Genomic DNA, 19435 nt, shown 5'->3' with positions numbered 1-19435 from the left:
CAGTTAAGAGCACTGACTGCTCTTGCAGATGACCTGGGTTTGATTCCCAGCACCCACATGGTGGCTAAAAACCGTACTTAACTTCAGTTCTAGGGGAATCCAACAGTCTCTTCTGACCTTGGCAGCATTGTACAACATGGGTGCATTCACATACATGCAGGCAATACACTCATACACATAAAATAAAAATAAATTATTATATATATATATATGTATTGTATTTTGGTTTTTATGGACTGGGAAGTGCTTGTTCATTGTGTTGAAGGCAACATCCAGAAATCGAACTTACTTTCCTGGGTAAGACTGCCTCCTGAACTTAGCCATTAGATGCTGCTTCCCTCCCTAAAGCACTTTTCCCCACTCCTGAATAGGACTGATTCAGTTTCCTTTAGTGCTATTGCATGTGTTTTGATCATTCATCCACCAGCGGTGAGGTGATTCTTGCCTCTTCTTGAGGCAGTTCTCTGCGGAAGCATGAATGTGAAATGGTGGTGGTAAAAAGCCAAAGCACCGTTTACAGAGTGCTGTTTCAAAGATGGTGGTTTTATGAACCCTTCGTTTCTATTTGTTCTCAAGGGTTCTTCTAAAAAGGCAGAAGGTTTTGCAGCAGCAAGAGAGAAATTCCATTAAGAGGAGGAAAATCGTGAGCTTATTTTGTTTTTCTTTCCCTTTCCCCAGAGTCTGAATGGTGTTTGGCTGAACAGAGAGCGTCTGGCACCATTACGGGCTTACTTCATCCATCAGGGAGACCGTATCCAGCTTGGAGTGCCTCTGGAAAACAAGGAGAATGCGGAGTACGAGTATGAAGTGACTGAGGAAGACTGGGAGAAGATGTCTCTCTATCTTGCCCCAAAGAATGACCAGACGGCGGAAAAGAACAAAGGCTTGAGAACGAAAAGGAAATTCAGTTTAGATGGATTGGAGAGTCTTGGCGCTGAGGGCCCTTCACATTTCACATGCAAAATAAGTAAAGTGTCTAGTGTACCTGGTCAGTCAGTGAAGTTAAATGGGAAAGGCGAAGGGACAAGTGAGCCCTTGGGATATTTTTATTCTAAATTGACTTCTCTTGAGGCAAGTGAGAAGACCACCAGGTCTCACACTTACTCTGTTCCTCCAAAGGTCATTGAGCTTCATCATAAGAAGCAGAAAACCTCAAACCTTTTAACATCTCAGAGCAGCCTAGAGCTGTTTAAGTTGACCATGTCCAGGATTGTGGAGCTGAAAACCCAGATGCATGAAAAACAAGTAGCTGTTCTCAATGTGAAAAAGCAGACCCGAAAGGGGAACACCAAGAAAATCGTGAGAATGGAGAAGGAACTGCAGGACCTACAGTCTCAGCTGTACGCAGCGCAGGCTCAGCAGCAGGCGCGCGTGGAGCAGCTGGAGAGGACGTTCCAGGAGGAGGAGCAGCACCTCCAGGTAGCATACAGGGAAGGCAGGGGTGCCCTGCTTGGGTGGGAGGGCAAGTGCTTTGACAACCTTTGACTGGCGTTGCCTCAGAACCAGGGCCCAAATGCTGAGAACAGGAGACAGAGTGAGAGCAGAAAACTAAGATAAAGAAGTTTTGAAAAGGGTTACAGTTTCAGCACGCTGATCACATCGGGAGCCAGATAGGGTGCCAAGATGGGTAAAGTGATTGGAAGAGCCAGCTGGGCTGTAACTGATTTCTGATGGAAAGCTGAAGTATTTCAGATCCCGGGTAACTTTAGGGAGAAGTTGGGTGAAGATCAGGATGCAACAAAACCATAGTGCACTCCAGTTAAGCCCACAGTTGGCCTCATGGCTACCTATACTCTGGTCAAAGCCAAGTCATAATAGCCCCAAAGTTGGTGCCAGTCAACTGGTTACTCTGTCCTTATACCTGGCAGGTTAACTATGAGATTTATCAGCTCTGTAGGAAGCCTAGGAGGTATAAAATGAACGGAAAATGTTTTAGTTTCTCTTGAGCAACCAGCTTGCAAATGGACAGGCACTGACAACTCTTGTTTGGTTGAGTGGTAAGCCACCTTCCTTTATTAGGAGGCAGAACCACGACTAATGGGAATGTAAAGTAACATAGCTTAGTGGTGTCAAGGGAAGACCAAGCCTGTTGTCATCTGCAAGCCATTTGCTTAGATGGCAAACTTTTTGTAAAGCTTCAGACTGGAGCTGATCCTGTCCCTGCTCAAAATGCCAGTTCCCGTGTGGCGGACCCATGTCACTCCCACCCAGCTAGCTGTTCAGGTAATGTTGAATGTCAAGAATTCCCCATTGTTGACTTAGAACAAAGAACTGATCACAACTGAAGTGAAAAGTCTCTTTATTTTTTGCTAGGGTCTCTCAGGGCAAGGAATGGCCCCTAGTAGTGTTGGTTTATTTCTGAAAAATTTATAGATTTCCTTCTAATCTTTGCTATTGCCTTGAGCTTGTAGGATTAGCAAAGGCCATGGATTAAATAGGTGCTTTAAGGGTGTATGCTGATTGCTTGTCTATAGCTTTTGCTTCCCTTATCCAGCCCAGAGCATTTGGAATTAACAGAGGGTGGTAATAACTACTGTTCAGTGTCTTACCTTCATCAGTGCAGAATTCTCTTTAGAGGATAGTGTGTTCAGAAACAGTGATTAACATTTGCAGCTGTTCTGTGTGCTTCAAGATACAGTTGCAAAGTCTCTGTAGCAAAAAGTTAATGTGAAAAGTAGTTTAGAGAATTTCTTCAGATTATGTATAAATTTCTTGAGGCCTAGCTCGTCCTGTGTATGAGCTGTTCCCTCTGTCGCTGAGCCTGGGAGTTAGGATCCCTCCCTCCCCTTGTTTAGAAGCCCAGGTAAGCCTTGCTGCTTCATGCTGTGTTTTTGGAGCACCCATATTGCCTGAGTTCTGCTTGGTTTGTAAAATGCCTAACCAATGTTTTGAATTGTTAAGTAGTTTATCTTGCTGAAGAGACAACATGTGTTACATTAACAGACTGGAAGAACAATATCAAAATCAAATAAACTAGACAATTTCAAGTTGATATATTAAATGATAAGTGAGTAGAAATCTACCACCTCCCTTAGGTAATTAATTCTTGAAGAAGCAAGAACATGGTTCTTGTGGAAGAGGCTGGACATAGGTTAATGGTGATGTGCATGACTCGTGGAAGAGACATAGCATGAGCTCAGGCACAGAGAGACGAGGAGCAGCTCTTGGCTAAAAGTGGCAGTGACTAGGAATGAAGAGATGGGGTGGTGAACGAAAGGAAAAGCATGGGAGGGCGAGCAAATAAAGCTGCTCAAACATTCCTGATAACAGCTTGGGGTACAATGGAGTTGTCTGCCTGCTCCCCACCCTGCAGTTCCCAGATGTCACACTTACTGCTCTGCTCTGCTTGTTGCAGGATTTTGTTCTCTCTCCAGTTGTCTGAGGGGAAACCTTCCGTTTTGTTTGACTTTCCAGGGGTTGGAGAAGGAGCAAGGAGAAGAGGACTTGAAGCAACAGCTGACCCAGGCTTTGCAGGAGGTAGCTTAACCTCTTCCACTTCACAGAAACTGCAGTTTGTGTGTGGGGAACAGCCAGGCCTCACATGGCCGTCAATGGCCTCTGCCTCTTAGCCCAAGCCTCTGTGGCATCAACAGTCTGCAAACAGAGCAGGTGGCAGATGCTCGCACCATCAGGCTAGAGGTTTGGAACCTCACAGATATGTCAGGTCTCAGCATGAAAGCTTACATCTCCATCTGAGCAGAGTTGCCCTGGTGATGGTGGAACAGAGCCTGTAGAAATTAGGAGGCTTTCTGGGGTTGAGGCTGGACTTCCAGAATAGAGGGCACGTTCTAGAGAATGTTAGCTGTGGCTTGGTCCTCAGAGATCTCGAAGCTGTGACCATCTAGGAAACACTGGAGAATGTTAAGAATGTGTAATTTAAAACACAACCTATAGATTTAGCAGAATAGTAACAGCATAAAAATTCCTTAAATGCCTTTTTGTAATTATTAAACTTAACTGCTTCTCAATTGGCTATCTTTATGTATTCTTTTGCATCTTTAAAGGCTGCTTCATCTTTTATCCTTAGATATGATTGGTAGTTTGATGCAAGTTTGGTCAAAAGGTTAGTGAGCCGGCTAAAACCTTGAGCGCGGTGAGCACATCACACACACATCCGCTCTGGGGTCCTCTTTATGTCTGTTTACTGTGCACCTGTCTCCCTGCCTTAGCAGTGCTGAACTATATGTGTGCAAGGGAGCCTGCCTCAGTTTTCTTGAGAGTTGCACAAAGAGCTTTGGAAAGAATTAGATGAAAATTAATTCTATAATTTTGGAGTTTTATTGTTTGAGTTTGTCTGTTTTGTAGGGAAGGCAAGCACCTCTCCCACTGGAGTATTTTTATAAATTTTTATTGAATTGTATGTTGTGTGTATATATGAGTGTGGGCACTCATATGCCACAGTATGCATATGGAGGACAACTTCTGGGAGTCAGTTCTTTCCTTCCATGTGGGTTCTAGGGATCAAACTTGAGTCATCAAGCTTGTGTGGCAAACATCTTTACCCACCCACCCACTGTGCCATATCGCCAGCTCTTACATGGGTATTTTTAAACTAATATTTAAGTGTTGTTTTGAAACTGGCTGGAGAATAGGATTCTGCTCCTTGGAAGTCTTTAGGCTTCACCAGGTTCTCTTGCACCTACAGCACCTCACCCTGCTTTAGGACAGACAGGAAAGCTGGGTCATGCCTTCAGTAGTCGCTTCTATACCATCATGTTGGTCTCAGCTCCAGTGGTAATTGATTTCTGTTTGACCCTGCTGGTCCTCTGAAGTTGTCCTCTTTCCCAGGCATCTATACAGGCTCTGACGACCTTTCTGGATGCCTATTTTCTTATCAGCACTGGTAGGAGGGTCACTTGTTTTTCCATTTTATGGGTAAGAAAGGTAAGGAACATAAATCAGTGGTTAAGATGCAGATGCAGGCCTTCTGACTCTTTTGCTCTTAGAGCCACGTGTATATAGACGTGTTTCTTGACTAATATCCTTACAGAAACACTTAGCCTTACTTGTTTTAGAAAGGGTTCAGGGTGAGAGTCCAGAGTGTCAGCTGTTCCTGTGCATGAAGGCCCCACAGTTGACTTTCTGACTTGCTTGCCTCCTTTCCTTCTTTCTTCCTCCTGTGTCCTTCTGAGTCCTTCCTTTCCTTGGGTCAAACCCAAGGCCTCCTGCATACATGTGGTCTACCACTGAACCACACTTGTAACCCAGAAATTATGTTTCATAGATATGGAGCCTGTTGACATTTGGTGTAGGCAGTCAGTCACAGTGAATCCAGTTGGCTCCTGAACATGCCAGCTTCCAGAAGGCACTGGCCAGGTTCACACAACAATGCCTTCCTGTAGTATAGGATTTATAGAAGAGTAATAATTTATTTCATTGAAAAAAAAAAAAAAAAAACACCTGGTTTTCCTGAATCCCATTTCCCTCTGAGTATTCTCTTTAATTTTTTTCATTTATTTTTTAAATTTTATTTATTTACTTTTATGTGTATGAGTGTTTTGCCTATATGTATGTAAGTGCACCCATGTCATGCAATGCTCATGGAGCCCAGATGATGTCAGATTCCCTAGAACTGAGGTGTCAAAGGGTTAACCATCATGTAGGTTCTGGGAACCAAAGCCAGGTCCTCTGAAAGAGCAGCCAGTGCTCTTAACCACTGGGCTATCTCTCCAGACCCCTCTGAGTATTCTTAAAAATTCCTCTTAGTGCTGAATAGCTTCAAAGTTTTACTAGTTTTTAAGCATTGCGTCTCAAAACACTTGGTGCTTTTTTAGTAAGATGCATATCCCTTGGCTCCAAGCCAAACATACAGAATCAGATCCTACAGAAAGCAGGGAAGGTTCTTAGTTGATTTGTGCTAGATCACAGACCTTCTAGCTACCGTTCTCTCTCTCAGAACTCAGGACATACCCCTTGCCAGACTGGTCCCAGGCTGTGAAGGTTAAAGCACACAGGTATTGGGGGTAGGCAAACCCAGCCCATCCCCAGTTGCAATTGGGGTTTTAATGTATGGTCCTACCCAGTACTGCAAACTAGATCATGTGGTCTGGACTTCCTGACACCCTTGAAAACCTTTCTTTGTGGGATTTTGAAGACTTTTTAAAAATTTTTTGGAGAGATAGCTCAGTGGTTAAGAGTGCTGGCTGCTCTTGCAGAGAACCTGGGTTCGATTCTCAGCACCCACATGGCAGCTAACAACTGTCCATAACTCCAGTTCCAAAGGATTGGCCTTTTTCTGACCTCTGCAGGCATTACATGACACAGGTGCACTTACACAAATGCAGGCAATATACTCATACACATAAAATAAAAATAATAAATAAGCCAGGTTAATTCAACTGTGAACCTAAAAATTTACATCCACTTTTGAAAGAGATGTGTCCTTGCTCTGGAGTGTGCTAGTGAATATGTTAAAGCTGTAATGAAATAGACCACCCCCCAAAAAAGTATATATATATATATATATATATATAATAAAATATTTTTTAAAATTTTATTTTTTAAGTGCATAAATATTTCTTGAATGTATGTATGTGCATCCATGTCATGCAGTGCCTACAGAGGTCAGGAGGGGGTATCAGATCCTCTGGAACTGGAGTTACAGACAGTTGTTAGCTGAGGTGTGGATGCTGGGAATCAAACCCCGATCCTCTGCAAAAGCAGCCAGTGCTCTTAACCACTGAGCCATGTCTCCAGCTCCTGAAGGCTTTTTCTTCATGTCATATCCCACCTCCATCATGCCGTGCATGGTGGCTTTCTGCCATTCTCCCCCCCTGCAGCTCTCTCTCCTAATGAAGCTCCTCTCCAGATATTTGAAAGGGGAAGGCTCTCAATTCTCAGTCCCCTCTTGTACCTCATAATGCTGTATCTCTGCTAATGCTCTTCACAGTGCTCCCCTACCCCATGGCCTGATCATGCCACCCCTGCCTCTGGTCACAAGGCACTCTCTTAATAAAGTTCCTTATGTTTTTGTTTTTGTTTTGCATCTTTTTGAGACAGGGTCTCCCTGTAGCCCCAGCTGGCCTGGAACTCACTATGTAGACCAGTTGGGATTAAAAGGCCTGCACCACCATGCCCAGTATAGAGCTCATTCTGAAGGGTGTGGTCCTATTGGCTCCCTTTCCAAACCTGCCATATTTGACCTGCTACTCTCATCTGACTTATAGCAGCTTGGTTGGCCACTGAGGTTGTTAGTTCCAAAGGGACTAATAGATATGATAGCCTCCCTCCCTGCCTATCCCCTTCCATGAAAAAAAGCATCAGGGAGATACGTATCCTGAATACAAAGAAGGCTGTGTGTGTGTGTGTGTGTGTGTGTGTGTGTGTGTGTGTGTGTGTGAATTCATTGGTCTCTGAACCAAAGTCCCTTACCAGAGGAGGAAGCAAAGGGTGTGGCTAAAAGGAGGTTGGTGTATAGCTTATCCTAATGGTTTGTCTGCTGTTTCTGCAGCATCGGGCTCTAATGGAAGAGCTAAATCGCAGCAGGAAGGACTTTGAGAAAATCATTCAAGCCAAGAACAAAGAATTGGAGCAGACCAAGGTACTGGAAAGAAGATGAAGGTTTAGAATTTGGTTAGTACATACAACTCAGCATTTCCAACAGTGTGGGGTTGCTATGGTAAATGAAGAGAGAGATTATGTCTGTCCCTGGCCTCTGGGGAAATAATCTGTAAAGTTATTCAAACCTATAGGCAGCATTGATTTCCTTCCTTTTCCAGAAACTAAATGCTGGGATGGACTTACACGTCCTGTATTCTATCCTTTACCATTCTGTTCTATCAGACTGATTCAGGGTGTGTCACTAATGCAGACTAAGTAAGCTGTGTAGCTCCTTCCTTCATTCGGTAATTCTCCCATCAGATCTGTAGAACTCTTAAATTGTGGATGCAGATTTAAGTGCCTGCCAGGGTCAGCAGTCATAAAAGTGAGTAAAGAAGCCGGAGCATGAGAGCCCGGAGGGGCTGTGAGGATGAGGACTGGTGCTTCCTAGCCAGAAATGCAAGCCCAGTTTTGTCAGATCTGACTTCCACAGCAGGTCCAGGTCCAGGTGTTTCAGTGAAATACCCCGATTTTCAAGTATTGTCAACAAGTTCCATTTTTTTTTTAAACTCAAATAACCATAAAAAATATACATATTTATAGGAAATCATACGATGTTTTACATGTCTAAATTCAGGGTTTTTTTGTTGTTTTAAAATATCATAAAGTCCAAACTGAACACATATATAGGCTGACCTAGCCTACAGATCAGCAGTTTTCTTTTTTAATTTTTAATATTTATTTATTTATTTATTTATTTATTTATTTGGTCTTTTTGAGACAGGGTCTCTCTGTAGCCCCAGCTATCCTGAGTCACTACGTAGACCAAGCTGGCCTTGAACTCACAGAGATCTGCCAGCCTCTGCCTCCCGAGTGCTGGGATTAAAGGCATGCGCCACCATGCCTGGCTTTTATTTTTATTTTATGTGTATGCATGTATTGCCTGCATGTAGGTAAGTGCACCCATGTCATGCAGTGCCCGAGGAGGAGAGAAGAGTCTGTCAGAGCCCCTGGAACTGGACTTATTGACAGTTGTTAGCTGCCATGTAGGTGCTGGGATTCGAACCTGGGTCTTCTGCAAGAACAGTCAGTGTTCTCAACTGTTGAGCCATCTCTCCAGCCCCAGGTCAGCAGTTTTCTGACCTGAACTGAGGGCTGCATCAGACTGCACATCTCACACCACTTCACATGACTGGAGTGGGGTGCAAGGGACTAGCGCTGCTACCCCAGCCCCTGCCTCAGCTGGCTTGATAGCCTTGTCCTTTGTTAATCCCTTGGTACCTTCTTCCAGACCTGCAAAAAAAACGGTCCTTTTTTTTTTTTTTTTTTTTCCTCTCTGTGCTAGGGATGGATCTAGGCCTTACACATGCTAGGCGAGCTCTCTCTCACTGAGCTGCAACCCCTACCAGTACATTTTATTTCTTTTTTTTTTTTTTCTGAGACAGAATTTCACTATGTATCCCAGGCTGGCCTGAACTCAGAATACTTTACTTATTTTATGTTTGTGTATTTATTTTTGAGATGGGATCTCATTCCCCAGGCTGGACTCAAATTGGCTATGTAGCCAGACATGACCTTGAACTCCTGATCCGACTGCACAGTTGCTGTCACTTGGTTCTACCACTTTTTGTTTCGCTTTTTGATACAGGGTCTTCCTGTAGCCCCAGCTGGTCTAGAACTCACTGTGTAGATGAGGCTGGCCTTGATCTCACTGAGATCTGCCTGTCTCTGCTTCCCGAGGGGTGCGCCACCATGCCTGTCCTTACCACATATTTTCAAATCCAGTTGCTTAAAAATTCTGGGAGAACTTAACTTTAGAAATGAGTCTGTATTTCCTTCCTGCCCCAAGCAGTTTAACAGTCTGTTTTAATTAGAAGAGAAAATAAAATGGAAACTGAACCAACCATTTGGAATTTTCCTAAATGGAGTTTTCTCCCACTTAGGGACTCCTGTTGCCCTCTGTCTAGGGGACGAAGTGACTAACCTAACTGAATACTTGAAAAGTGCATAACTAGGATCCTTTCTAAAAACATGTCCACAGGTGTTCTGGACTCCTGGGGAAAACACAAGAACAGAATGGGAAGTGGCAAGCACCACAGAGCTTAGAGCCTGAGCCCACCTCAGGAGGCGGTCCCTCCAGCCTCCTCCTGCCTCAGGGGATATAGGTATTACTCTAACATTCTAGAAGAGGCAGCTGCCAAAGCACCAGGAACCTTGTAACTAACTCAGCCTCCTGCCTCTCCCTAGTGTTCTTTGAATCTTCTTTTGTATCTTTTTAGTTTGGGGGAAGGGTTTTGTTACTCAGATTACAACTTGCTGTAGAATATTTCAGGGCTACCGGTTTTTTTTCTTCCATTTGACTACTTTCAGGAAAAGAAACAAAAAGTGCATATAATGCAAACACTGAAAAGGTAGTGTTTTAGTCCATCCAGGCTGTTAGAGTTAGAACACCATCATCTAGATAGCTAACTAATTCTATAAAATTATTTTTCCAGCCGGGAGTTGGGAGGCAGAGGCAGGTGGATCTCTGTTGTGTGTTCAAGGCCAGCCTGGTCTACATAGTAAGTTCCAGGACAGCTGGGGCTACAGGGAGACCCTGCTTCAAAACGACCAAAAAAAAAATAAATAAATAAAATAAAATAAAATAAAATAATTTTTCCAAGTTCTGCAGGCTGGGAGGTCCCAACTTGAAGGTGTTGGCAGATGTGATGTCTGGCAGGGACATGGTTTTTAGTTCATAGATGATGCTTCTCGCTGTGTCTTCACGTGATGAAAGGTGAAAATGAGTGCCTTAGCCTTTTTTTAGGCCACCAGTTCTACTACACAGCACTGGTAGCCTCAAGCTCACAGAGATCACCTTGCCTCTGCCTCCAGAGTCCTGAGTGCCTTCAGGCATGCACCACCACACTCAGTGCCTCACCTCTGTGTGTGTGTGTGTGTGCGCACACACTGGTGCCTGAACACCAGGAAAGGGTATTGGACCTCCTGCAGCTGCAGCTGGATGTGGGTGCTGGAAACCGAATTGTCCTCGGGAAGAGCAGCAAGTGCTTTTAGCCACTGAGCCATCTCTCCAGCCCCAAGGCCTCACCTCTTAATACTGTCCCATTGGGGGTTAGGTTTCACTGGGAATTTTGGGTAGATGCAGACGTTTTGACCATAACAAGTGAGGAAAGAAAATAAGCTTAGAGTTCTGTATTAGGAATGGGAAGCCTCAGCACCCTAAGGGAAGGCATTTCATTCTCCTGTAGCTGCACCAGAGGGAGTTTTTAGTTTAGGCTTCTCGGGATCCTATTCCACTCATTGACCTCGCTCCCTGTCCTGCTCTGAGTCCCGCTGGTTTGCCCTAATGACAGGTGGTACCGTGTGTCTTTGCAGGAGGAGAAGGAGAAGGTGCAAGCCCAGAAGGAGGAAGTTCTTAGCCACATGAATGATGTGCTGGAGAACGAGCTCCAGTGCATCATTTGCTCAGAGTACTTCATCGAGTTAAGTATGAACGGTGCCCCTCCTACCCATACCAAGCCTCAGTGGTGCAGGAGCCCCGCAGGCAGTGCTGTTGCAGGGAGTCTTCCTTCCCTTCACTCTCCTTTTTTCTTCTTAAATATTTATTTAGCATTTTAGCTGTAGTAAACGTCTGCCAGGGCCACATAGCATTAGAAATGTGAAGCTGTTCTTTCCTTACTCTGAGTGGGCACAGTGCTAGGAGCAGGCTTGTAGTGCAGCCTTTGAAGCAGGTGGTGAATGCCATTGATTGTGCGGTCACTATGGGAATTCAGGGACCAATCTGAATATATTTCAGGACATGCCATTTGTTACTTTGTCATATTTTTGTACCTGTTCTTTTAGTTTTCATTAATTCCATTTGTGAAGAATTTCATTTTGGACTAAGAGTGTTAAACTTAGGCTGTTAAGTAGCAGTTCTTTTTAGATGCCTTTGAAACAGGCTTCCTTGTCTGTGGCAGTCTCCAGGGAGGTTCGGTCGATTAGCCTTCGGAAGACTCTTTCTTGGAAAGACAGTTTCTTTTATCATGGATCCACTTTGAGTCCAGGTCATAGTTTTCTGCATAGTTTCTAGTCTGATGATTCCCTGCTGTGAAGAAGCATTGCTTTGACAGGCCATGGAAGCCAGCAGAGGAAGACAGGGAAAGGGGTATGGAAATGGGTGGTCCATTAGCTTACCTGGGCATCCACACAGACACAGAAGAGGTAAGCATGTCGATCTCTGTGTACTACTGCCTCCTCTTCAGTGCTTACCTTAGAGTCAGTCTTAGATGCTTCCTTTTCAGTCTTGGTTATAAGAGCTTATCTCATAACAGTCTAGCAAACAAGATCTTACTTTTTTTTTCAGTGTAAGATCTTTTCTAGTTTTGTAAGCTGAATTTGGCATTTGAAAAAACCTGACCAGGAGAGTCTCACACAGCATCTTCTTTTTAGTTTACCTAGGGGTTCAGGCAGTGTCATGAACCTCTCTACAGTCTGTAGTTCATTTTTACCAGCAATACTTGATGGACTTTTAGTACTACTTGTTTTGTAACTGTTCTTGGAGATGTTACCCCTATGATTCTGCATGCTCAGTGTTCAGTGTGTGTTCTCCTTGGTTATTCAAATTGAGATTTCAGTTTAGCAGGAGCAGAACATAACTTTGTTCTCATAAAAGAACTGGTGGTGTGTTTGTCACACAACGTTCACATGCCCTCTGCCTCTGTCCAGTGCCGCTTATTTGTAACTCATGTTGGCAGTTGGTAGAACAAAAAGCTGGTCGACCTACCTGGGGCCTGAATCTGTGGCCTCAAATCAGTTTATGTCCTTTGAGAAGGGAGGAAGTAGACCATTCAGTAGGAAGCTTCCACTCCACTGTACTCCCGGGGAATGACTCCAATATGCCTTGTGAGATGGGACTGTGGTGGCCTTCGCTTTGGCTTGGAAATGTGCTCCTGTTCTAGCTTTGAGGAAATGAGGAACACTGATTCACGTGTTTCATTCACGCTATAGGCTGTCACCTTGAACTGTGCCCACAGTTTCTGCTCCTACTGTATCAGTGAATGGATGAAGCGGAAGGTCGAGTGTCCCATTTGTCGAAAGGACATCGAATCTAAAACCCACTCCCTGGTTCTGGACAACTGCATTAATAAGATGGTGGATAATCTGAGCTCAGAAGTGAAAGAACAACGGAGTGCCCTTATCCGGGACAGAAAAGGTGCGTGGGTTTGAGAATTAGTACCCCTTCACAGGGGACTCAATTCTAAACTTCAACAGATTTTTTGGAGGGGAGAGGGCCTGGGGAATAGAGTTAAGTAAATGATGTGTGAGTTAAGGACAGGAAGGAGAAATGGGAGAGGAAGGGAGCTCAAATAATTGTGTAGGAAAGAACCGAGGTGGCATTAGCCTCTTCAGTTTGAACATCCAGGAGGTGGAAAGCTTAGTGTGTGCGTGAGCTTTGGTTGTAGGAGGGCAGTAGAAGAAAGCTGTGACTAGAGACAGTCAGATGGCTTGCTGTGTGGATCACCAGATGGTGCTATTGCTGAAGACAGCGTCGTTCTGCCATTTGAGTTGACAGTTATAAATAGGATGTATGCAAGTCAGATTCACAACTTGGAGAATACCTGAAGAAACACATAGAGCAGACTGCCTGTAAGAGCCACAGTGTGGGCTAGGGTTCAGCTCAGTAGTGCTTACCTAGCATGCACAAGGCCCTGGGTTCAGTCCCCAGTACTGTATATCCTCCCCCCTCAAAAAACATGAACATAGTGTTAAGCCTAAAGAGATACAACTATAATCCTGCTGTTTTATCCTTGGGGAGCCTAGTAGGTTTTAAAAGACTCTGTTAGCTGGGCATGGTGGCGCATGCCTTTAATCTCAGCACATGGGAGGCAGAGGCAGGTGGATCTCTGTGAGTTCAAGGCCAGCCTGGTCTACATAGTGAGTTCCAGGACAGCTGGGGCTATAGGGAGACCCTGTCTCAAAAAGACAAAGAAAAAAAAGACTGTCTCTTGAAGCAAAACAAGGGAACTACTGGGTAGGAATATTGGTTATTGAATAGACACATTGTGCAGAAAGCAGGGTGCTGTGGTCCTCATGTTTAGTCTCTAAGCTAGTGAAGCACTGGCTTCTGGGAAAGTTTCAGAGCTAGTGTTGTGACATCAGTTGACTACATGTAATAGGCCCGTTGGACTTGAACTGTTGCCTAAGGATATCACTGGCTATTGGAAACCAGGAGTTATGTGTGGTTTGAGTTGTACCCTTCTCTAGGTCCAGAGAAGCTAGGAGGCCTTAAAGGCCAAATTGTAAAAGAATTGGGTGTTATGTTCATTGCTTTCCTTCTCCTGAGCCCTTCAGCAGCTGACACTACTTGAGGTAGGGACGGGAGTCTGATACTAATTCATAAGCAGCAGTGATGTGTAACTGGTTTCAGTTGGTCACCCAGAGAGCAGGCTCCAAGTTCATCACGGAGCCAGAGCTGGCCAGTGTAGATGTTAAGCAGGAAGTGTGCCTCAGCTGGTTACTCTCAAGAACTATATTCTGACCCTGGGAAGAAGAAGTGTTTGCTCTTTTTCTGATTCCTGCTTTTGTACTCAGTCTTTAATACTTAGCTTGGAGCCCCCCAAGTTTTTACCTCCAAGGCCCCCTTGATTCCGGCAGAGTCTGGCTGCTCTGCATTTCCGCCCTGTCATCCCATGAGAACATGACACTGGACATGCAGATGAAGAGAGAGAAGCATCTAGTGGGTTCTGGAGGAGCACAGCCATCCAGTGGAATGGGCACCAAGGCGAGGAGTGAGGTGACAGCAGGGTGCTGTGGGACTCAGAGGAAGGACCACTGGCTGTAGCTGGGCAGAAGTGACATTCGAGCTGTGCCGAACAGGGTCCCTGGGCATTAGTTTCCCAAGCAGAGGAAATTGCGTGGAATCACACAGGCCTGAGAGAGCGGTGGCGTTTCCCGACCCTACCTCTTGTGGCCCACATGGGATCATATTCACATGGTACTGGACTTGCAGAACAGCCAAGGTGAAGGTCTCCACTGGGCTGTGAGAACGCTTCTTTTTTCTTCCTACTTCCTTTTCTGAGCTGAGCAATGTATGACCTGGGAACCAGATTTGATTAGGGTCACGTTCAGACCTTTGAGTGCAAGTCTGTTGTCTGTGTGGGGTGGGGACACCTTTGGACGTTCTTTGCCCCCGCTCACTGCTTGTTCCTTCTCACCAGTCTAAACAGTCATAGCTTCTGGAAGCATTAGAAAGAGACAGAAGAGCCCCATGTTTTAAGTTCACCTCTGTTTCCCCTTACATAGAGTTACTTGTGCAGAGTAAATACCAGAAGCCCTCTGTCCCTCTCTCCAAAGGCTGAACAGGCTTCCCCTGGCCCCTTCTGGCAGCAGAAGGGGACTCAAGAGCACGGCCGTGGCATATGCGTGCTCACAGCATGCTGGCCGCCATTTCAGTTTCTGCAGTTCTGGCAACAAGTGCAGCTTTGAGGCTTTCCCTAGAGACAGACAGCAAGTTCTAAAACCTGATTTAGGGAGGGATGTGCCAGAGCCGGCAGCGTCTTTAGTGAGCTGCAGTGTAGGCTTTAGAGAAAATTCTCAATTAAATACCAACTCTCCTTGAATGTTCTGGGGCCAGTTGAAAGCTGGTTTAATCCTTAGTGCATGAGAATTTTTTTTTTAAATTCTAGGCTCTGGAAATTGTCAAAGCATTTGGTTGTCAGTTCTGACACTGTATCTGGGCCCAGGGCAGGGACTGCTGTTATCAGAGATTCAGAGAGGTAGGCCTAGCCTGTGACAGCATGGGGTTGCCCCTGCAGATTAGCCTGTACTGATTTCGCCCAGAGTAGCCCCCTTCATCAGCTTCCTTGGCTGGTTGTTGTCTTGACGTTCCAGGTCTCAGTGAGAATAGTACCTCGTGGCTTAAGCTTAGTATTGATCTTTTACAAACTCTGTGGAGCCTGAGGAGAGGAGGAGGCTTTAGGAAGCTGGATCCAGAGTTGAACAAAGCATTCTCTGGAGCTGGGGCAGATAACCTACATTCAGCTCAAGTATTTGTACCGGGAGTAATTGCAGCTGTGCATAGTATTGACACTGGAGTCTTCTGAAAGGAAAAGATTTTTCTGAAATTCCTTGTAGGGGAGCTGGTGAGGGGAGGGAACAGTCTTCCTTTTGTCAGGTATTTCCTCCTCCCCTCCCCTCCCCTATGCCTCCTCCTCTTAAATACTAATAGGTGACAAGCATGTGAGCACTCTTAAGCTTTGCTTCTCTCCATGGTGATTCCTCCTCCTTTTTTCTGCTAATCCTAAAACATTTGCCACACTAGTGTGCTGGTCCGGTGTGTGATTTCCTATTATCATTGACTCCAAAGAAACTTCCGATCTAGATAGTACAGTAACTTTGGATGGATAGATAACTTTGGGACGACGACTGTCTCCCTGTTGCCCTGGCTGGCCTGGAACTCACTATGTAGACCAGGCTGGCTGGCCTTGATTTCACAGAGATCTTACTGCCTCTGCCTCCTGAGTGCTGGGATTAAAGCACAGGCTTCTTTTGTTGCAAGACAGCCTTGTAAAGGAACGCCTGGCGGTAGCAACAGTGAGGGAGGGGTCTGCCCAGTCTCACTGCAGAGAATATTTGTCAGCAGGTGCTTGAACCCTGTCAGTCTTGTCCTGGACTGTTATTTGCATGACATCATCATTCCAGTGTCTGTGGAGCTCTGTTTGCCTAGGGGCAATGCCCCAGCTGGTCCATGGAACGGAGGCACCCCATGCATGCTCTCATACTCTTTAAACTTCTGATTTTTAAAAATTTTATGCTTTGCTGGGAATGGTGGCACATGCCTTTAATCCCAGCACTCAGGAGGCAGAGGCAGGCAGAGCTCTGTGAGTTCAAGGCCAGCTGGGCCTACAGGGAGACCCTATCTCAAAAAGACCAAAAAACAAAACAAGGAAACTAGGTGGAAGGCCCCTGAAGGACACCCAAGGTTGACTTCTTCTGGCTTCCACACTCACATGCATAGCACGCATGCTTACCTGTGTACACGTGCACATGCACAAAAAGAAATGACAAGAGCATCATGGGAACTGCCTTCTCGGCGGTAGTTTCCTCAGTTTAGGAGAATAACATCCCACATGTCCACCCTCCTTCATCACACCCCAGATGCATAGACAGTTGAGTTTGAGAGAACCATGCAGTGCCCAACTAGAGGTCTAGGGCCAACCTTGAGTACCTGCCCACCTCACATTTAAATATGTACTCTCGTGGGGGTGGGGTCTGTCTTCCTTGTCAGACGGGGTAAATCAAAAGCTGGTCACGTTGGATTTTTCAAATGCTTCGCATTTGAACTCTGTGAGTTCAAGGCCAGCTGGGCCTACAGGGAGACCCTATCTCAAAAAGACCAAAAAACAAAACAAGGAAACTAGGTGGAAGGCCCCTGAAGGACACCCAAGGTTGACTTCTTCTGGCTTCCACACTCACATGCATAGCACACATGCTTACCTGTGTACACGTGCACATGCACAAAAAGAAATGACAAGAGCATCATGGGAACTGCCTTCTCGGCGGTAGTTTCCTCATTTTAGGAGAATAACATCCCACATGTCCACCCTCCTTCATCACACCCCAGATACATAGACAGTTGAGTTTGAGAGAACCATGCAGTGCCCAACTAGAGGTCTAGGGCCAACCTTGAGTACCTGCCCACCTCACATTTAAATATGTACTCTCGTGGTCCAGTGCAGGACTGCTGAGCCTGCCCTGGTGCCCCAAAGGTGAAGACTGTTGCAGGCTGGCAGGTGGACTCCTGTTGCTGCTGGAGCAGCTAGGATGCCATCCACCCACAGGTCCAGCTCCCAGCAAGGCCAAGTGTGAAGCACTGACTTATTTTCTCCCTTTACACTGGTTGTTGTCGGGAAGAAACAGGCCGCAGGGAGGGAAGGGGGAAGGGGAGAAGCACAGGCTCCTTCATTTCTTTCTCTTTCTCTCCAAAGCAAAGAGACTGTCGTGACGATTGTGCTTCAAGGACACTGAGAGACTCCAGAGCAGTGGCAGCTTGGAGTGGTCTGGGGGAGTCCCTGGGCCCTCATTCTCTGGTTGTCACCTGAGAAGCCATGAGGTGCAGAGATTGAGTTAGCAAGCCCTGCGTCGCTGGCCTTCCATGGTGCCAGCCCTGCTGACGTCAATGTCTAAAGTACCAGTGGGACTCCGGCACTGACTACATGTTAAATGGGTTGATTCTGTTGTTTTAATTTGTTGATTATTTTTGATACCTTGTGCACCCCTGTGGCATTCATTTTGGACAGCTGGGTGCACCCTATGGCCACCCCCGAGGACAGCCTGTATTTTGAGTCTGGTTTACCTCTTCTTTGTGAAAACAAGATGTCGTTTCTTGGAAATAAAATGTAAAACCTATCAGTTGCTCAGCTGGGCCTTGGTGTGTTTGCCTTCTTTTCCATCAGCTCCAGACAGTCTCACAGGTAAACACTGGCAGCGCATAGATTGCAGCCAAGAAAGTGACTGTGTCAGGTGATAGACTTCAAGTGAACGTCAGGCTGCCGAGTTCATGGCACAGCTGCTGGGCTTTCGGCCGTGTCTTTTTATTCTGGAGGAGAGTCACTGCTTACCTTGTTTGGAGTAGGAGAATTGTTCTCTTCAGCTGCCGCTTGGAGGGTGTTTCCGGAAAGCTTAGAATGAAAGTGGTACCAGTGGTGATGTGATGAAATGAGGGAAAGTACCAGAAGTTGAAGAGTGGTCATCTGACACAGATGACCCTCTTACTATAGAGTTGCAGCATTACTCCATGATTCCCTCTCTACCATCACCAAGAGAGCCTTTCTTTTTTAAGTTCTAGGGAGGGAGGGTACACATTGCATGTGGAGGCCAGAGGTCAGCCTGGGGTTCTCCTTAGGTAACAACCTTGGCTGAATTTTGTTTTTTTTTTGTTTGTTTGTTTAAGACAGGGTCTCACTCTGTAGCCCTGGCTAACCTAAAGCTCACTATGTAGGGTGGCTTCCAACTCAGAGATTCTCCTGCCTCAGCCTCCCAAGTGTCCACCTTGTTTTTTAAGACAGGTCGTAAGCCTGGAGCTTGCCAGGTAGTCCTGGCTGGCTGGCCACTGAGTCCTAGAGATCTTCCTGTGTCTGCCTCCCAGTGCTGGGATTATAGGCATGCATTGCCACACCTGGCTTTTTATATGGTTTCCAAAGATCAAACTCAGGTCGTCATACATGCATGGTAAACACTTTATGGATTGAGCTCTCTTCCTAGCCCTCTCTAGTTTTAGTTTTGTATAGCCTGTTAATAGTTGGAAACTCTTGTATGTAGACCAGGCTGGTCTTGATCTCACCTGCCTCTGCCTCCCAAGTGCTGAGATTAAAGGTGTGCACCACCACGCCCGGCTTTATTTTTATTTTTTATGGCCATGCACTGCACTTTGAGTATGACCTAACATCTTTGTGATTATTAAGCATTTCTTTATTTTTACTTTATGTGTATGAGAGTTTTGTCTGCATATATGTGAGAATACTATGTACATAAAGTGCCTACACTGGCTAGAAAAGGGCATCAGATCTCCTGGAACTGGAGTTACGGACAGTTGTTAGCTGCCATGTGGCTGCTGGAACTCAAACCCGGATCTTCTGCAAGAACAACCAGTGTTCTTAACTGCTGAACCATCTCTCCAGCCCCTTTATTTTTTATTTTTCTACATACTGTTCATATTCTGACTCTGCAGTCCCTAGTCTTCATTTCCTTCTTTCTCCCCATAATTACTGAGTGAGCAGTAGTGTATAGTGCTAAGCACAGCTGCCTTCCCTAATTACTGAGTGAGATACTTTTAGAGGGCTGGGGGGTGTGGCTCAGTGGTAGAGCACTTGCTAGGTGTATGCTGTTTGTGGCCCTAGGTTCAATCTCCTGTACT

General features: G+C 45.6%; 1 protein-coding gene across 5 annotated transcripts in view; it reads left to right on the top strand.

The window, feature by feature from the left end:
• Rnf8 (ring finger protein 8) overlaps window positions 1–19435 on the top strand; it is a 51222-nt gene that overhangs the window by 22421 nt on the left and 9366 nt on the right. For 4 of the 5 annotated variants that reach the window (XM_029566945.1, XM_029566946.1, XM_029566947.1 and 1 more), the window contains 5 exons: window positions 679–1419; window positions 3415–3477; window positions 7451–7540; window positions 10915–11022; window positions 12529–12733. In XM_029566945.1, coding sequence (XP_029422805.1) covers window positions 679–1419; window positions 3415–3477; window positions 7451–7540; window positions 10915–11022; window positions 12529–12733 — 1207 coding nt within the window. Of the gene's footprint in view, window positions 1–678; window positions 1420–3414; window positions 3478–7450; window positions 7541–10914; window positions 11023–12528; window positions 12734–17507; window positions 17937–19435 lie in introns of those variants that run through there. The other variant, XM_008840054.3, reaches the window with a different exon arrangement.

The sequence above is a fragment of the Nannospalax galili genome, unplaced genomic scaffold, assembly GCF_000622305.1.
Source record: "Nannospalax galili isolate Female #2095 unplaced genomic scaffold, S.galili_v1.0 scaffold538, whole genome shotgun sequence".
Lineage (NCBI taxonomy): Eukaryota > Metazoa > Chordata > Mammalia > Rodentia > Spalacidae > Nannospalax > Nannospalax galili.
Note: the sequence above shows the minus strand (reverse complement) of the source record. Positions and strands in the feature narration are given on the sequence as shown.